This window comes from Ranitomeya variabilis, chromosome 2, assembly GCF_051348905.1.
Source record: "Ranitomeya variabilis isolate aRanVar5 chromosome 2, aRanVar5.hap1, whole genome shotgun sequence".
NCBI lineage: Eukaryota > Metazoa > Chordata > Amphibia > Anura > Dendrobatidae > Ranitomeya > Ranitomeya variabilis.
In genome coordinates, this window is record NC_135233.1 from 799,310,627 (window position 1) to 799,330,958 (window position 20,332).

Consider the following 20,332-nt stretch of genomic DNA (forward strand, 5'->3'; position numbering starts at 1 on the left):
GATAAACCTTTGGACAGAACTGAGGTCTCATGTAAGGAAAGGACATGTCTGGATAAATTGACAATCTGAAGAGCATCTCCATGATCATACTCACGAGGATTATCTGGATAAAGAGAGGTCACTTGCGAAATTGTCTCCGTGGATTGCGGCGTGGCGGTCTGTAACTGTGGTTCCTGATGATTTGAGCAGATCCGCCGCCTGCGTCCCCGCCTGGTCCTGGGTCAATGTCGCTGTCTGCCGAGGACAAAAAATCGCTCGAGGTGTGCACCTCCATAGATGGTGCTGATCTCTCAGTACCAGTGACCTTATATCTTTGGTTGAATCCCCGTCGCCTATTTCCTTGATGTGTCCATGAAAATGCTGTCTTATCATCAAAGTCTGTTTTGTCCCTTAAAAATTTAGAACTTTTTTTGACATAATCTCCTTATCGTATTTGTCAAGTAAGTCCTTAAGTCTTGCTCTAAACGGCTGGACCTGAGAAACCTCATCAAAATTAATTAACTTGGCCTCTAAGTTTTTAATCTCAGTTTTAACAGTGGTTAACAATTCTCTATCGTGTGTAATGAGCAGATTGATCAAGATGCTAGAACATTGTATCAAACCCCGCTCCCACAATATACGAAAAGTGGGGGATGGCTCCCAAGCTGGAAAAATGGAGATCCTAAGTCCTCTGGGGATAATGTTAAGCTTTAGATACTCCTCCAGACACCGAATATTCCAGAGTAGTCTGATGCCATGTTTTTGTGAGGCAATCAATTCTGTGGTAAGGCCTGAAAAATCTGAATCACCGGAGACATTGCTAGTCTCCACAAAGGCATTGGAGGATGCAGCCCTCCACGCCGCCTCCCGTGTATCCCAATCCATGGGCCCAAGCGTGCCTCCCACACAACCTGATGAAACAGTAAAATCTCTATGGAGAATGCTTTATAACAATATAAGCTATAATAAGCTGTGTGCTGCTGGCCAGAAAGGCAACCAATAGGTGCCTGAAAAACGATAATGACAGAATAAGCACACCAGCGCACTACTAATCATGAACATTAGATATACAGGGGTGCAAAAAGAGTGGTGACATCATGTATCAAAAAAAGAAGAGAAAAAAAGAACCACTCTGAAGGACTGCACACCACAATCTGTAATAAATATAACAAGGCAAACTTTTATTGATGTACTAATAAAAACAATTAAAACCAGTGAAATACAAAAGTACCCATGCTGATCCCTGTAAACAATTATCAAGAAGGGAAGCACGTACCCAGATGATATAAAGGCAAAATGTAATATGCAATAAAGAATAAATACAATAATCCGGATACAGTGCAAGAAATATATTCTGCCCTATATGGTATAGCCTCTTGCAAACCTCACCAACCTCCCCAATGAAAAAATCTGAACAATACTGATAGAGGTCAGAGTGGAGAAATAACTTTGTCCAAACAAAGGGCTGAGTAGTCAATAAGACAAAATGCAATCAATATCTGTGTGCCAGCAAGGCTGTGGGACCACTGGTGTAACAAAATGATATAGAACCCAGGGTGCCTGCACGTGGTGCACGCATGCAGTTAGCATACTGTGTGTGGGACTATAATTACCGCATACCGGGAACGTACGCAGGAGGTCTCAGATCCAGCCATGAAGACAGCACGAGGCAAACAGAAGTAATGCCACAACGGACAAAGTGTGAAGAGGCAGGGATAAGTATGGGGAAGAACCCCACGCGTATCGCCGTTACAAGGACGGCTTCGTCAGGGGAAGGGTGTTCAAAACGCAATCAATAGAAGTTTAAATACCTTGTGGTAAAGTCAGGAATGAGCGAGACACGCCGGAAAACCGGAACCGGAAATGACACACTGGCAGGGCGGAAGAGTGTGTACAGGCAGACGTCTCTGCCAGTACTGCACAGTGCGCCTGCGCACGAATCTTCTAGCGCAGCACACTGTGCACAAAATGCCAGATCAAAATAGATGAAGGCCAATCAGAAATAAAAGAAAATAAGACTTGCACTAAAAATGACGGTGTACAATGAAAGATGCCCAAGGACAACATATGGGACAGGGTGGCAACAATCACACATACAGTGGGGCAAAAAAGTATTTAGTCATTCAGCAATAGTGCAAGTTCCACCACTTAAAAAGATGAGAGGCGTCTGTAATTTACATCATAGGTAGACCTCAACTATGGGAGACAAACTGAGAAAAAAAAATCCAGAAAATCACATTTTCGTTTTTTTTATCATTTTATTTGCATATTATGGTGGAAAATAAGTATTTGGTCAGAAAAAAACAATCAAGATTTCTGGCTCTCACAGACCTGTAACTTCTTCTTTAAGAGTCTCCTCTTTCCTCCGCTCATTACCTGTAGTAATGGCACCTGTTTAAACTTGTTATCAGTATAAAAAGACACCTGTGCACACCCTCAAACAGTCTGACTCCAAACTCCACTATGGTGAAGACCAAAGAGCTGTCAAAGGACACCAGAAACAAAATTGTAGCCCTGCACCAGGCTGGGAAGACTGAATCTGCAATAGCCAACCAGCTTGGAGTGAAGAAATCAACAGTTGGAGCAATAATTAGAAAATGGAAGACATTCAAGACCACTGATAATCTCCCTCGATCTGGGGCTCCATGCAAAATCCCACCCCGTGGGGTCAGAATGATCACAAGAACGGTGAGCAAAAATCCCAGAACCACGCGGGGGGACCTAGTGAATGAACTGCAGAGAGCTGGGACCAATGTAACAAGGCCTACCATAAGTAACACACTACGCTACCATGGACTCAGATCCTGCAGTGCCAGAAGTGTCCCACTGCTTAAGCCAGTACATGTCCGGGCCCGTCTGAAGTTTGCTAGAGAGCATTTGGATGATCCAGAGGAGTTTTGGGAGAATGTCCTATGGTCTGATGAAACCAAACTGGAACTGTTTGGTAGAAACACAACTTGTCGTGTTTGGAGGAAAAAGAATACTGAGTTGCATCCATCCAACACCATACCTACTGTAAAGCATGGTGGTGGAAACATCATGCTTTGGGGCTGTTTCTCTGCAAAGGGGCCAGGACGACTGATCCGGGTACATGAAAGAATGAATGGGGCCATATATCGTGAGATTTTGAGTGCAAACCTCCTTCCATCAGCAATGGCATTGAAGATGAAACGTGGCTGGGTCTTTCAACATGACAATGATCCAAAGCACACCGCCAGGGCAACGAAGGAGTGGCTTTGTAAGAAGCATTTCAAGGTCCTGGAGTGGCCTAGCCAGTCTCCAGAGCTCAACCCTATAGAAAACCTTTGGAGGGAGTTGAAAGTCCGTGTTGCCAAGCGAAAAGCCAAAAACATCACTGCTCTAGAGGAGATCTGCATGGAGGAATGGGCCAACATACCAACAACAGTGTGTGGCAACCTTGTGAAGACTTACAGAAAACGTTTGACCTCTGTCATTGCCAACAAAGGATATATTACAAAGTATTGAGATGAAATTTTGTTTCTGACCAAATACTTATTTTCCACCATAATATGCAAATAAAATGATAAAAAAACCGAAAATGTGATTTTCTGGATTTTTTTTTCTCAGTTTGTCTCCCATAGTTGAGGTCTACACTATTGCTGACTGACTAAATACTTTTTTGCCCCACTGTATACACACACATGAGGATGACGGGGTAGACACAAAACACCCACAATAAAAAAGAAAAACAAAAAGGATCTATAGAACAACCTGATCAAATTGATCCAACTGCTGAATGTTTTTCCACACTAAGAAGGGGGTCCCCACTGGACAATTTCTGAGAACGAGGAGGAATTGTACACGGGATGAAGACTTTCAAAGAGAAGCGCAGGATCTGACTGGGAGATAAAAAAGAAGGTCTTACCCCAAGAGATGTGTTTCTCAAGCTTACCAGAGAGCCAATTGTCAGTCACAGGTCTCCTTGTTGGAGCCGAAAACGAAACCACCAGACAAATCTGTCCGTTTTATTACAGGATTTAACACCCACTGGTCGAAGGTAAGAAACATTCTACAGAAACACTGGGGCATTCTTACAACCGATTTAGCGACATCACAAGTTGTCAGTGAACGACCCTTGATCACTGCCAGGAGAGCGCCGAACCTGAGAGATATTCTCACTAGGAGTCATTACACTAGGCCCAGTGTCAGATTGAATCGGGGTATCTCACTCAGGGGCTCTTTTCCCTGCGGAGATTGTAACATCTGCCAGTATATGCGCCCAGTTAGAGATTGTTTCTGTAACCCTACCGACCATATTAAACATAGTCTTAAATCTTACATTAATTGTAAGTCTACAAATATTTAGAATTGAGAGTCCTCAGTGGTTGATACCTTTTAATGGCTAACTGAAAAGATGGTAACAAATTGCAAGCTTTCGAGACTACATATGTCTCTTCATCAGGCAAAGACTAATATATTATATATATATATATATAAGATATATTTCTTTCCTGTAAGTCTACAAATGTCGTTTATGCGATTATTTGTACCTGTCCATTTGTATACGTGGGACAGACGTCACAGGAACTTCGCCGACGCATGCAGAAACATTTCTCCACTATCAGTACTGCACCGGCTGAATCCCGTAAGGGCAAAACTCTTACTACGGTGGCATCTCATTTTTTACTACAACATGCAGGCAGGCATGTAGGGACTAGGATAGTTGGTCTAGAACAGGTCAAAGGTTCGGGCAGAGGAGAATCATTGGAACGCAAGCTTTTGCAGGCGGAAGCCTGTTGGATTTTTCTATTACATTCTACAGCCCCTTTAGGCATTAATGAGGATCTTCTTTTCACGGGCTTTTTGGGATAAATTGTTTTGTCATCACATGTTTTATGTGTCCATTCTAGGTTGCTTTGAACGTGGGTCTTATTATCTATATGTCATCAATGACTTTTGGACAAGGAGTTCGGTTATTTGGATATAAGTGGATCAAGTTTTTATATGGGATTTCCAATATCTATCGATGCAAGTTTTTGATGCGAAGATCTGTCAAGACCAAGAAATAAGGAGCATTGAATTTTGATGTCATACATCTATGGAGATGATGGGACTTCAGCTGTAGGCGATATTAGACTTACATGGATATGTATATGGAGGCAAATTGGTTATGGGTTATACACTATTCTGCCCGCCATGGAGGCCTTATACAAGTATAACATTGATCTTGCCGACTGTATTGTGTAGATAGTATTTTTTGTACTCTTCTTTCTCTTTGTACGTAGGGAATTGTTTGGGTTTTTGTGCCCCGGTATATGTATATATATCCTTTATATACACCCCTCACTATTCATTTATTTAATATTCTTTTGCTCCATCACCAGTGAATGAGAAACAAATGTCTAAAATTGAAAGCGAAGCGAAGATTTAAGTATGTTTCTCTTTGCGCACGCACACAGACATATGTATGTATATATATATATATATATATTTTATTTTTTATTTTTTATTTTTTTTCCAAGTTTTCTTCCAATTGTTTTGTTTTGTTTTTCTAATATTCCAAAACATTCAGCAGTTGGATCAATTTGATCAGGTTGTTCTATATATCCTTTTTGTTTTTCTTTTTTATTGTGGGTGTTTTGTGTCTACCCCGTCATCCTCATGTGTGTGTATATGTGTGATTGTTGCCACCCTGTCCCATATGTTGTCCTTGGGCATCTTTCATTGTACACCGTCATTTTTAGTGCAAGTCCTATTTTCTTTTATTTCTGATTGGCCTTCATCTATTTTGATCTGGCATTTTGTGCACAGTGTGCTGCTCTAGAAGATTCGTGCGCAGGCGCACTGTGCAGTACTGGCAGAGACGTCTGCCTGTACACACTCTTCCGCCCTGCCAGTGTGTCGGTTCCGGTTTTCCGGCGTGTCTCGCTCATTCCTGACTTTACCACAAGGTATTTAAACTTCTATTGATTGCGTTTTGAACACCCTTCCCCTGACGAAGCCGTCCTTGTAACGGCGATACGCGTGGGGTTCTTCCCCATACTTATCCCTGCCTCTTCACACTTTGTCCGTTGTGGCATTACTTCTGTTTGCCTCGTGCTGTCTTCATGGCTGGATCTGAGACCTCCTGCGTACGTTCCCGGTATGCGGTAATTATAGTCCCACACACAGTATGCTAACTGCATGCGTGCACCACGTGCAGGCACCCTGGGTTCTATATCATTTTGTTACACCAGTGGTCCCACAGCCTTGCTGGCACACAGATATTGATTGCATTTTGTCTTATTGACTACTCAGCCCTTTGTTTGGACAAAGTTTTTTCTCCACTCTGACCTCTATCAGTATTGTTCAGATTTTTTCATTGGGGAGGTTGGTGTGGTTTGCAAGAGGCTATACCATATAGGGCAGAATATATTTCTTGCACTGTATCCGGATTATTGTATTTATTCTTTATTGCATATTACATTTTGCCTTTATATCATCTGGGTATGTGCTTCCCTTCTTGATAATTGTTTACAGGGATCAGCATGGGTACTTTTGTACTTCACTGGTTTTAATTGTTTTTATTAGTACATCAATAAAAGTTTGCCTTGTTATATTTATTACAGATTGTGGTGTGCAGTCCTTCAGAGTGGTTCTTTTTTTCTCTTCTTTTTTTGATACATGATGTCGCCACTCTTTTTGCACCCCTGTATATCTAATGTTCATGATTAGTAGTGCGCTGGTGTGCTTATTCTGTCAGGCTCGATATTTTTTCACAGCCGTAAATACGGCTCTCACGGCCGTACGGCGCTCTGTGGAATTATTGCAGCCCCATAGAAATCTATTAAAGTCGCAAAAATGGGCCGCAAAACCAAGGTAAGTGGAAAAGTCTAATGGGTGAATTCAAATAGTCCGTTTTTTCCCTTGAATGGTGTTGGAGTGGTGCTTCTTTTTCTTTGCAGCAGATTAAAACATTGAGTTCTTCGCTTTTTTTGAAAGCTAGACCAAAAAACTGTGGCAAAGTTCCTGTTTACTTTCCATCCATCCCTCCCTCTTCACCCAAAAGAAAATAAAAGTTAAAGAAAACATTGTATGTATCCTAAAATGGTGCCATTAAAAATGAGACATAGGCTGAATGCTTACTAACGTTCTGGATGCAGCATATTTTTGCTACGTCGAAAACGCTGCGTTGTACAGTGCAAGCACAGTGGATGGAATATAGAAAAATCACGTGCCCACTGTGCTTTTTTAAGCTGCGTAAACTCAAGAAAATTTCTGCGGAGGAGTCGCTGAGTCTTCTATGCAGAATTTCCCCATAGACTTGCATTAGATGCGGATAATCCACAGTTAAAAAAAAACAAAACAAAAAAAACCAAATGCGTTGTAGGTGCGGTTATGAGGTGTAAATAAAAAAAAATCATCTAAACAAAGATATCATAGGTACAAGCAATAAAGTAAACCGGAAGTTGCCCAAAGCAAAGAGTTCAGTAAAGTAATGTCCTTCTCCCTCTTGCATATACACGTGCATCCTTTAGCGGCTGTTCTTAACCTAATAAATAATTGTAAAAATGATGTGGAGTCCCCCCCCCCCCTCCAATTTTTGATAACCAGCCAAGGTAAAGCAGACAGCTGTGGGCTTATGTTATCAGGCTGGCAAGGTCCATGGTTATTGGGCCCTCCCCAGCCAAAAAATACCAGCCCGCTGCTACCCCAGAAGTGACGCAGCACATTGGATGAGCCAGTTCTGGTGCTTCAAATCGGCTCTCCCTGATGGACCTGGTGCGGTGGCAATCGGGCTAATGGTTTTATGGCGTTGATATCAGCTGTGTAGTGTCAGCTGGCATCAAGTCCTGGTGTTGGAAATGGAGAGGCATCTATCAGACACCCCCATTACTAACCCAGTAGGTATAAAGATAAAAAAGAACACACACACATTATACTTGAAATTACACTCCTCGACTCTTTCCGTGTTTCACAAATTTATTTAAAAGAGAAAAAAAAAAAGCCATGCAGGTCCAACATAGTTCACAAATGGCAGCCTGCAAGACCTAAAAAGAGATGTCTATTTTCAGTAAGCCAGGAGGAATAGACTTATCTATATGTTGACTTTTGAATTCATGCGTTTGTTCTTCAGTTGGTCAAGAACCATAAACTGTTGTCATATCAGTCTTAAATGTTGATTTTTAATATTTTGAATGGCTGTTTGCTTCTTATGTCAGCTCCTACAACTTGTCTGCTATCTTTGCAAGGCAGTGATGCAGAGTCATTGGACAATAGAGGTTTGCTTAATACGTTGAATGACTATTGTATGAGTCCTGTGGCTTGTTGACTTACAAAGGATTAAAGACTACGCAAATTGATTAGATGGCAGGTTGATCTCATCACCTCTTCCTCTTGACTTCTGGGTGCTGGCTTGAAGAACCAGGGCTGTGGAGTCAGAGTTGGTGTCATGGAAATTGAGGAGTTGGAGGTTTGGCTTAAGGTACCTTCACACGAAACGACATTATAACGATATCGCTAGCGATCCGTGACGTTGCAGCGTCCTCGCTAGCGATATCGTTTCGTTTGACACGCAGCAGCGATCAGGATCCTGCTGTGATGTCGCTGGTCGCTGAATAAAGTCCAGAACTTTATTTGGTCGTCCGATCGCTGTGTATCGTTGTGTTTGAAAGCAAAAGCAACGATACCAGCGATATTTTACACTGGTAACCAGGGTAAACATCGGGTAACTAAGCGCGGGGCCGCGCTTAGTAACCCGATGTTTACCCTGGTTACTAGCGTAAAATGTAAAAAAAACAAACAGCACATACTCACATTGCGTCCCCTGCAGTCTGCTTCCTCCTCTGACTCAGCGCCGCAAAGTGAAAGTGAAAGCAGCACAGCGGTGACGTCACCGCTCTGCTCTCACTGTACGGCGCTCAGTCAGTCAGGAAGTGGACGCAGGGGGATGTGAATGTAAGTATGTGCTGTTTGTTTTTTTTAGATTTTACGCTGGTAACCAGGGTAAACATCGGGTTACTAAGCGCGGCCCTGCGCTTAGTTACCCGATGTTTACCCTGGTTACCAGGGGACCTCGGCATAGTTGATCGCTGGAGAGCGGTCTGTGTGACAGCTCTCCAGCGACCAAACAGCGACGCTGCAGCGATCGACATCGTTGTCGCTATCGCTGCAGCGTCGCTTCGTGTGAAGGTACCTTTAGACTCCACAGCCCTGTGAAGAACAACAATTGTGAAATATAATTAGGGGATATTTGCCTCTGTGATGGTATGTGTCCACGTTCAGGTTTGCTTCAGGCTATGGTCAGGAGTTTATGCAGGTAAAATCCTGACCAAAAATGCACCTGAGGTCACTGGTAGGTCACCTGCGGTGTTCCTGCGTGTTTTGCTCATTGTAGCAACATGCTGCATTCTGAAAAAACACACCGCATGTGCGTTTTTGCAGGAAAAACGCATGCGTTTTTTAATGCACAGTGGAGACGGGATTTCATTAAATCCCTTCCACTATGCTGTAACATCTGGACGCTGCGGCTCAACGCTGCGTCAAAAACGCAGCGTTTCCTGAACGTGGATACATACCCTAAGAAGAAACATCCAGACAGCTAGGAGATCCAGAGATCCAAAGAACTAGATACGCTTTGCAAAACCACAAGGAGGAACACTCTACAGGATAGCTGCCAGATCATGGCTCCATCACAAGGGACACACATTTCACGTTCTACAGGATGCCATCTTAGGGGACCACGGCCCTAGCTGAAAATACAGATCTGCTCCATTGACAATCACTGAACCATGGATACTTTTGGGGTCATCAGGATTTGGACCCAACAGTCACCTGAGACCCATGGATACGTTTGGGAAAGCCAGGAATGTGATCCACCAGTCACCTGGCTCCATGGAGCTGTTAGGAGAAGCCAGGTTGTGACCCTCCGGTCACCTGGCCTTGTATCTCAATGGACTGTCAGCTTCCTAAGCTTGTCATTACCTCCTCTCTGTGTGTGTCACAGGTGGGGGTAATCAACCCTGGAAGCTCTGAAGTCACATCTGCTCTTATCCCATTGAGTAAGCGAAAGGGTGAGACTCTGTAATTTTCACCATCTTGGGTATTTTGCTGGGACTGACTGTTCTTTGCCTGTTTTGTGGTTCAATAAAGTATTGCCACACTGTTTTACCCTCACCCTGTGTCATGCCCACGGTAAAACAAGAGCAGGCGTTCGGTGGGATGATCCTTGGTCCATGTGGTTTCGGCTAGCGGACCCTCATGTCTCCAGAGGGCCTAACAAATAAATATTTATTTGGCTTTAACAATTACAAATGTTGACGCTTCTACAAAGTTTTGTACGCTTTGTCTGCTGTCTTTCATGTTTACCTAAACCATCTGATACATGTTACGATTCTCGAGCAACATAATTCCAGTTCTGTAGTTACTTAGTAATGCTCTGAAGATTGCTCCAATTTGGGTTGTTCAGATAAATTGTCTACAACAAATTGAGTTAATTAATTGTATTTCTTTGTTTACTCCCAGAATGGCTTTCTCTCTGCCCTCCCTTACTTTGGATGTTGGCTTTGTATGATCCTTACTGGTTATGTTGCAGATCTCATGAGGGAAAGGTTGAATTTCTCAACAGTTGTCGTCCGCAAGATATTTAACACTGTGGGTAAGTTCTGTGCAATTGTTCAGGTTAAATGAGGATTATGTTAGGATTCTGTAGTGCGTTTTTTAATCCCAGCAATCACATGATTGTCGGGTAACAGGTCAGATAGATAAGATAAACATTTGGCTTGGTGTAACTACTGTAGACACAACACAAATTGGTACCGTATATATTTTTCCTTAAGGTAAAAGATGTGTATTCATCAAATTATTTCTTAGCTTGCATATTTCAAATCAGATGTGATTTTTACCCCTTATTATTTTCTTTTAGTTATTTTCCCTAGAACAGGGGCTGTCATATTAGTTACGAGTTGTGCTGGGTCTCTGGTTCTAGTATCAAAATGGTATGCTTGGAAAAGTGGTCTCCAGCACCATAACGCTTACACCTTATTATCACATAAGGTTTGAATTGTAGTCAGAAGGCGCTAAAAGAGGCGCATTAGCGAAACAATCACATAGCTCACACATTTCAGATGCACTATGAGCCTTACTCCTACCAGTATGCCCAAAAACGCTTCTTGCATATAAATAATAGCTGGCGCTTTTTCATGCATTTTAAAATGCTGGACTTGTGGTCCAGAATGGGATTTCATAGGTCTTTGTTACTAAGTGTTACCATGTGGCACACAGATATTAGCAACTGTTTTTTCCCTAGCATTGTCATAACCTAACCCTGTCTAACCAACAATGCCTTCTCATTTGTAGGAATGATTGGTCCTGCGGTCTTCCTGTTGGCGGCCGGTTACACGGGTTGTGATTATACTTTAGCTGTTGTATTTCTTACACTATCGACCACACTTGGAGGATTCTGCATGTCTGGATACAATATTAATCACTTAGACATCGCACCGTCGTAAGTACTGTAACTTGGATGTGGTTTTCTACCTAGGAATCTTGCATATTAAAACAAGCAATTCACAAAGCAATATAAATTGAGTGTGCACAAACTATAATCCTACTCAGAAATATAAAATATATAATCTTTATTAAAGTCGTTTAACCCCTTCATGACCTTGGGATTTTCCGTTTTTCCGTGTTTGTTTTTCGCTCCCCTCCTTCCCAGAGCCATGACTTTTTAAATTATCCGTCAATATGGCCATGTGAAGGCTTATTTTTTGCGGGACGAGTTGTACTTTTGATTGACATCATTGGTTTTAGCATGTCGTGTACTAGAAAATGGGAAAAAAATTCCAAGTGCGGTGAAATTGCAAAAAAAGTGCAATCCCACACTTGTTTTTTTTTTTTTTGCTAGGTTCACTAAATGCCAAAACTGACATGCCATTATGATTCTCCAGGTCATTACGAGTTCATAGACACCTAACAAGTCTAGGTTATTTTTTTATGTAAGTGGTGAAAAAAAATTCCAAATTTTGCTAAAAAAAAAAAAAAAAAATTGTGCCATTTTCCGATACTCGTAGCGTCTCCATTTTTCGTGATCTGGGGTCGGGTGAGGGCTTATTTTTTGCGAGCCAAGCTGGCGTTTTTAATGATACCATTTCGGTGCAGATACGTTCTTTTGATCGCCTGTTATTGCATTTTAATGCAGTGTCGTGGCGACCAAAAAACATAATTCTGGCGTTTTGATTTTTTTTTTTCTCGCTACACTGTTTAGCGATCAGGTTAATGCTTTTTTTTCATTGATAGATCGGGCGATTCTGAACGCGGCGATACCAAATATGTGTAGGTTTAATTTTTGTTTTTATTGATTTATTTTGAATGGGGTGAAAGGGGGGTGATTTAAACTTTTTTATATTTTTTTTTATGTTTTTCACATTTTTTTTAACTTTTTTTAAATTTTTGCCATGCTTCAATAGCCTCCATGGGAGGCTAGAAGCTGGCACAACGCGATTGGTTCTGCTATGCAGCAGAAATGCAGGTGTGCTATGAGCGCCGACCACAGGGTGGCACTCACAGCTATCCGGGTTCAGTAACCATAGAGGTCTCAAGGACCACTATGGTTACTCTGCAGAAGCATCGCTGACCCCCAATCATGTGACGGGGGTTGGCGATGCGATCATTTCCAGCCGCCCGGCCGGAAGCGCCGGTTAAATGCCGCTGTCGGCGTTTGACTGCGGCATTTAACTAGTTAATAGCGGCGGGTGAATCGCGATTTCACCCGCCGCTATTGCGGGCACATGTCAGCTGTTCAAAACAGCTGACATGTCCCGGCTTTGATGGGGCTCACCGCCAGAGCCCTGCATCAAAGCGGGGAATCTGACCTCAGACGTACTATCCCGTAAGAGGTCAGAAAGGTAACCCCTTACAGACATATTATATCATATCCAAGTATAAATTTAAAAAAAAAAAAAAAAAAGCAGGCATCAATTGGTAAGTGTATTACAAAACTGTAAAATAAGGGCTCAATGTCATTAATAAGTATTACAACTATATACTCTGCTCAAATAAAGGGAACACTAAAATACCACATCCTAGATATCACTGAATTAAATATTCCATTTGCAAATCTTTATTCATTACATAGTAGAATGTGTTGAGAACAATCTACTATATAATTGTCTAAGGGTCACTTCCGTCTGTCTGTCCTTCTGTCTGTCTGTCACGGATATTCATTGGTCGCGGCCTCTGTCTGTCATGGAAATCCAAGTCGCTGATTGGTCGCGGCAAAACAGCCATGACCAATCAGCGACGGCCACAGTCCGGAAGAAAATGGCCGCTCCTTACTCCCCGCAGTCAGTGCCCGGCGCCCGCATACTCCCCTCCAGTCACCGCTCACACAGGGTTAATGGCAGCATTGCCTGTGGTGTAACGCACTCGGTTAACGCTGCTATTAACCCTGTGTGACCAACGTTTACTATTCATGCTGCCTATGCAGCATGAATAGTAAAAACATCTAATGTTAAAAATAATAAAAAAATAAAAAATTGTTACATACTCACCCTCCGTTGGCCCCCGGATCGAAGCGGTTACCGATGCTCCCGGATCGAAGCGGTTACCGACTCTCCTCGCGACGCCCCGGTGACCGCTCCATGCATTCTGGTCTCGCGAGACCGCTACGTCATCATCTCGCGAGACCGCAATGCACTCTTCAGACCGGAGCGCGCGAGGACCATCGGTAACCGCTTCGAACCGGGAGCCAACAGAAGATGAGTATTTAACTAGTTTTTATTATAATTCTTTTTTTTAACAGGGATACGGTGCATACTACGTGACTGGCCAATATACTACGCGGCTCTGTGCTGTATACTACGTGACTGGGCAATATACTATGTGGCTGGGCAATATACTATGTGGCTCTGTGCTGTATACTACGTGGCTGGGCAATATACTACGTGGCTGGGCAATATACTACTTGGCTGGGCAATATACTACGTGGTTGGGCAATATACTACGTGGCTAGGCAATATACTACGTGGGCTGTGCAATATACTACGTGGGCTGTGCAATATACTACGTGGCTGGGCAATATACTACGTGGGCTGTGCAATATACTACGTGGACATGCATATTCTAGAATACCCGATGTGTTAGAATCGGGCCACCATCTAGTAATACATAAAAATGATCGCTGTAAAGCAAAATTAATATCCCATGGAGGTATAGATTTGGAATGGTACTCAAAATCAAAGTGGAAAATCAAATTACAGGCTGAACCAACTTTAGTGGAAATGCTTCAAGACAAGGTTATGATGTTCGATAGTGTGTGTGGCCTTCCTGTGCCTGTATGATCTCCCTACAACGCTTATGCATGGTCCTGATGAAGCTGCAGTCTACTCCTAGACAGTCTGTGGTACAACGTGGCTTTGGTAGATGGAACGAGACATGATGTCCCAGATGTGCTCGATTGGATTCAGGTCTGGAGAGCGGGCGGGCCAGTCCATAGCATCAGTGCATTCATCATGCAGGAACTGCTGACACACTTCAGCCCAATGAGGCCTAGTATTGTCATGCATCAGAAGGAACCTAGGGCTTACTGTACCTGCATATGGTCTCACAGTGGGTCTGAGGATCTCATCCCAGTACCTAATGTCAGTTAGCGTACTTCTGGCTAGCATATGGAGGGCTGTGCTTCCTTCCAAAGAGGTGCCTCCCCACACGATTACTGACCCTCTGCAAAACCGGTCATGCTGGATGATATGTTGCAGACACATGTGCTTAGTGTGAACCTTCTCCCATCCGTGATGAACACAGGTTGCCATTGTTAAATCTGCCATTCTTTGTGGTCTCTGGCAAATGCCAATCACCCTGCTTGGTATTAGGCTGTAAGCACAACACCAATGTGTGGATGTCGGGCCCTCACACCTCCCTCATTGAGTATGTTAGACAGTTTGAGCAGACACATGGATGTTAGTGGCCTGCTGGAGGTCATTTTTCAGGACTCTGGCAATGTTACTTCTGTTCCTCCTTGCACAAAGGAGGAGGTAGCAGTCCTGCTGGTAGGTTGTTGCCTTCCTACAGCCCCCTCCATGTCTCCTGGTGTACTGGCCAGTCTCCTGGTATCCTCTCCATGCTCTGGACACTGTGCTGACAGACACTGCTTCACCTCTTGCCACAGCTCGCATTGATGTGCCATCCTTGATGAGCTGCACTATCTGATCAACCTCTGTGGGTTGCACCGTAGACACCGCCTCATGTTACTGTACATACCTTCAGGGTTGTGAGCAATGACAAAATACAAATGTGACCAAAACAAACAAATAGGATGAGAAATTGTCTGTCACTACCTGCACTCCTTTTACAAGGGTTGTCTTGCGAATTGCCTATCATTTCTACTTGTTGTCTGTTCCATTTCTACAACAGAAAGAGGAATTGATTCACAATCCGTGTTGCTTCATAACTGGACAGGTTGATTTCACAGAACTGTGATTGACTTGGAATTACATTGTGTTGTTTAAGGGTTTCCTTTATTTTTTTTTAAGCAGTGTATATAAACATATTGTATATAATAGGCCTATATCCACCCATTAGCAATGCATATGCAAAAATGTACATGTATACATGATAGTATAGCAAGTAGAACATGATTACAGATGTAGTAAATAATTAATCGTGATGCTGTGATTGTAATTTGAACAAGACAGACTGATTCGTGACTAAAACGATAAAAAGCGCCACCCCTATAACTAAAATATAAGGTATGTGAAGCAATCCCCTAATGATAAAGTGTTATTTGAACATAATACTGGGAGCTTTTATTTTAGAAAACCATGTACGTGATGCACATTGCAATACTAACTAAACACTGGGACCAGTTTAATAACTAAAATCAACATGACCGGTTCTATTTAAGCATCAGTGATCAGAGCTAGCTCCAGTCACTACTGTTACAGGCAGATGCTGGATGCATAACCCTGCCGACATCTACCATATGTGGTGCGGTATTCGCTTGAAAAACTTGGACTTTACTTAGGACATAGAACTTAATTTTATGTGGGAAAGGTGTTATTCTGTACGTCGCCATTTGATGGTGGTCAGATTTATCAAAGCTGTCTACACGGAACAATATCTTTGTTATCTATAGCAATAAAACGCAGTACAGCTTTCATTTTGCCCAAGCGGTTTGAAAAAAAAAAAAAGCAAGCAGACAGTTTGCATTCATGAGGCGAGATGACTACAATATTATCCAAAAAATTGTCACTTAAGCAAAGATATGATAGTCCTCTTAAGACCCCCCCATGGACAATCGATTAAAGTTGTCCAATCCTGCCAAAATTGGGGATCGGCTAACCTTCTATTAACCTCTTAACAACATATGATGTATATAGTACCAGCTCCCTGCCTTTGATGCAGGATCGCAAGGTGATCCCGCATTTTTGTTTAACAGAGGAGCTGCTGGCAGCTGTTAATCTGTCAAATGCCGGTCAACCTGTGACCACAGCATTTACAGCTCGCTGGCAAGGGGCATACAATTCTATACACCCATGATGTGATCTCGGGTCACCAATGGGTTGCCATGACAGCCTTGTGTCTCTTGAAGACCCCTTGTGACTGTCATGACAGTATTAGAAAGTGATTTTTGCTACATACAGTAATACTGTGGCGCTGCTATACATAGTACAGGTGATCAAATGATCACAGGTTCAAGTCCCCTAAGGAGACTAACAAATATAGTGAAAAGTAAAAAAATTATGAAAAAATTTAAATCGCCCCCTTTTCCCCCATTGAAAATTAAGAAATAAAAAAACATTCACACTTGATATCGCTGCGTTCTTAAGTGCAGTCTATCTATAATACAAAATACATTTTTCCAATAGGTAAATGCTGCAACAAGAAAATAATTGCAGTTTTTCGGATGCAGAAACACAAAAAATTGTAATAATAAGTGGCAATAAAAACATTCATATCGACCCCCAAAATATCAATAAAATCATAGGCTTAGGGTGCAAAAAACAAGCCCTCATACAACTCCATATCCACAAAATGTAATACATTACAGTTTTCGGAAAATGGGGTCACAAACGTTTGTTTTTTTACAAATCTCTTGATTTTGTTTTCACCACTTGAAAACAAAAGCTGTGCATGCTTCGGTATCTTTGTAATCGGACTGACCTGGAGAAACATGTTGCCTGGACATTTTTACCGTAAAATGAACGCTGTAAATTAACAAAAAGCACAATTCCACAATATTTTTTTTTGCCACACTAGGAATATTTTTCCATTTTCTCCATACATCACATGATAAAATGGATGGTGTCATTCAAATTTACAACTTGTCCCGCAAGAAACAAGCCCTCACGCGGCTATGTCGCCAAAAAAAAAAAAAAAAGGTTAATGGCTCAGGGAAGAAAAGGATTGACTTGTTTTGTATATAAGCGCCTTTTCCTTTTCTTCTCTGGGCGATAAACCACTTCCAGAGCTGTCTGGCAGCGATTTTCTCCTCCCTCCGCCCAGAAAACACATGAACGCTCAGCTAAGATGAACAGCTATCTTTGGTGCATGGCCAGATGCAATTTACCTCTCTAAATTGTTTGTACAAAGACCGTAAACTAACTTATTTGTTATATGAAGCACAATCTTTAATGTCTTTTTAGTTGGCTGCCGATTTCTGATATCCGCTCTCAGCTTGATTTTGTGTCCTTTCTTGATTTACAGTTTTGCTGGTCTTTTACTTGGAATCACAAACACATTTGCTACAATTCCTGGAATGGTTGGGCCAGTCATCGCCAAATCATTAACTCATGAAGTAAGTATATTAGAAAATATTTATTTAAAATGAGCTACGCTTGGAATTCACTTCTTAGTTTCCATATGGACAGTTCCATCTATTATGAGCTGTAGTCTTTTCTAGTTTTGTTTCTGTTCCCCCCTTCCTACACCTTCGGGTATGTTCAAAATCCATGGAAAAAACCTGGTGTGCAGGGGATCTGCTTGAAAATCCACATAAAAAATTTTTGTGTACATACTCTTAAAGGGGACCATTTTGAAGTGTTGTTGATTACTTTTAAGCAACAAGAACTCTAAGGGGGCTTTTACACTGATCAACTTGCAGCCATTAAACGACCACTGATTGGCTACGTAGATGCCGATAAGCGGTTAATTAAGAGCCTGTTTCGATAGGCCATCTGCACTACCACTCACACAGAACGATCATTAATGAGATCGTTCTCTGCACATAGAACACCATGTTCTCGGCAGCAAAGGTCGGAACCATGCGCTGCCGAGGAATGATTGTAAGCAAACTTAAAAATCATTTCACCAACTAAATGATCATTAATCAGGTGTTTGGTAGGCTGTTTAGACTGGCCAATTATGGGGAAACGAGCGTTCGTAGGAACGCTCACATTTGAAGATCAGCCAATGTAAATGTGCATCTGAGCAGTATATACACACACACACACACACACACACACACACACACACACACACACACACACACACACACACACACACACACACACACACACACACGTAAGATATCAGGGAAGACTTCGGCCTGAAGTTTATTTATGGCTCAAAGCTGACTTAATCTAAGGTAATCTTCCAACATCCCACAGAAGGTAATCAGAGAGGCATTTATTTGCTGTAACGCATCATGGAGAGCAAAGGTTTTGTATTATGTGTGTCTTGGTGGAAAGAAACCCTTGACCTTTAGCGTATAGTTAGAAAGGAATATGAATACCAATAGTTCATATGTTTTTCTAATCTGTCATCTCAACCCAGTTATTATCCAGTGTTATAATATGTATATATTAGTTGACTTGTTGTGTTTTTACAGAACACTGTGGAACAATGGCAGATCGTCTTTTACATCGCAGCTGGCATTAATACTTTTGGAGCCATCTTCTTTGCAGCATTTGCCAGTGGTACAGTTCAAGACTGGGCAATAAGGACTAATAAAGCACAAGGAAGCTAATGATGGCCTGCGTCATTGCCGGTTGCCTCAAAAAGCCTTACTTTGTGTTATGTTTTATCATTGTCCCAGACACAAGCCTATTTAGCTATAAACAAAATGTAAAAGACTTGTAAGTGTCTACGTGCTTGTCCTGAAATGGTGCTACATATGAATGTGGAAAAGGGAATCTGATACTGCGCAGCACAAGAAGCCTCATACCTCACATTTGGTTTAGAGTTCTGTTTATTATGGTAGTGTCTTAGGCGGCCTTTCATCAATGCATTCCGTAGGGTAGTTATTTTATGTGTAGAAGAAGTGCCTTATGAAGTATCATTAAATAATACTGTACTACCTGAAGATCTGTAAAGAATTTCAGAAATAAAGGGAATCTATCTGTTTGCAATTCAATTCAAAGTTGCTTTGGGAAAACCTCTTTTTTTTCCTATTTATATACCATTGCAATTTCTATGCTACACTTTGGAAGACTTGTTTACTCTTACCGACTCATGGCCGTAAATGACTGCCGTTCAGCTACAAAGTCAATTGATGGTCATTTAATAGCCTCTTTAGACAGTAAGTGTACATAAGTTAGTAATCATTCTGCACTTATAGGCTGTCAAAAACGGGGTACATGTGCGGCGCAAGTTGGGAGCAGTTTATGAAGCGGGCTCACAAATAATGGCTGTGTCACAGCCAGGAACTCCCGCTAGCAGCAGTTGGCGGAGCAGAGCTGCGCCTGTTAATTTGGTAAATGTCAATCTCTGACAGTGGCATTAACCGTGCACTGGCATGGGGTCATGTCATCATATGCGTTCATTGGCCACAGGCAACATGAAGAAGGGGTGCCAATGGGTTGCTATGACTTCTGGGGTTCTGTTGAAGACCCCCATGCTTACCATCACAGTGCTCCATTGAAATCCAGCCAATACTGTAGTGTTGCTGCAAATAACACAAGTGATCAGATGATTGCATGTTCAAGTCCACAGAGGAGAGACTAATAGATACAGGAAAAAGTTACAGAAAAAGTTTAAAAAAACAAAATTGAAAAATGTGTAAAAATCCAAATCACTACCATCTCACCCATATTGAAATTGAAGTTATAAAAAAAAAATACACATGTGGTTTCACCCACCGCATTCATGAAAGTCCAATCTATCAAAATATAAGATGAATCAACTTGGGCAGTGAACACCATAAACAGAAAAAGTTTTTTCTTTTTTTTTTTTTTTTTTTTTTTAATATCCCTGCAAAAAAATGTTAGTAACCAATCAAAATGTCATATCCATCCAAAAATATCAATAACCTTTTTTACTTACCCTACAAAAAATAAGTCCTCATACAGCACCATCAACCAAAGAAATGAAAACGTTAAGGCTCATAAAATGGTGCCAAAACTATTTTTATTTATTTTATTTTATTTTTTTTACAAATTTACGATTTCCAGGTACTTTTAATTATTTTAGTGGTTAA

At 41.8% G+C, this 20,332-nt stretch overlaps 1 protein-coding gene across 1 annotated transcript in view; it reads left to right on the forward strand.

The window, feature by feature from the left end:
* SLC17A5 (solute carrier family 17 member 5) overlaps positions 1-19,253 on the forward strand; it is a 79,082-nt gene extending 59,829 nt beyond the window's left edge. Inside the window, exons 8-11 of the mRNA XM_077289891.1 lie at positions 10,444-10,576; positions 11,278-11,425; positions 17,623-17,713; positions 18,746-19,253. Of these exons, the coding sequence (XP_077146006.1) occupies positions 10,444-10,576; positions 11,278-11,425; positions 17,623-17,713; positions 18,746-18,883 (510 nt within the window). The 3' untranslated portion in view covers positions 18,884-19,253. The remainder of the gene's footprint in view (positions 1-10,443; positions 10,577-11,277; positions 11,426-17,622; positions 17,714-18,745) is intronic.
* Positions 19,254-20,332: the final 1,079 nt, after the last annotated feature.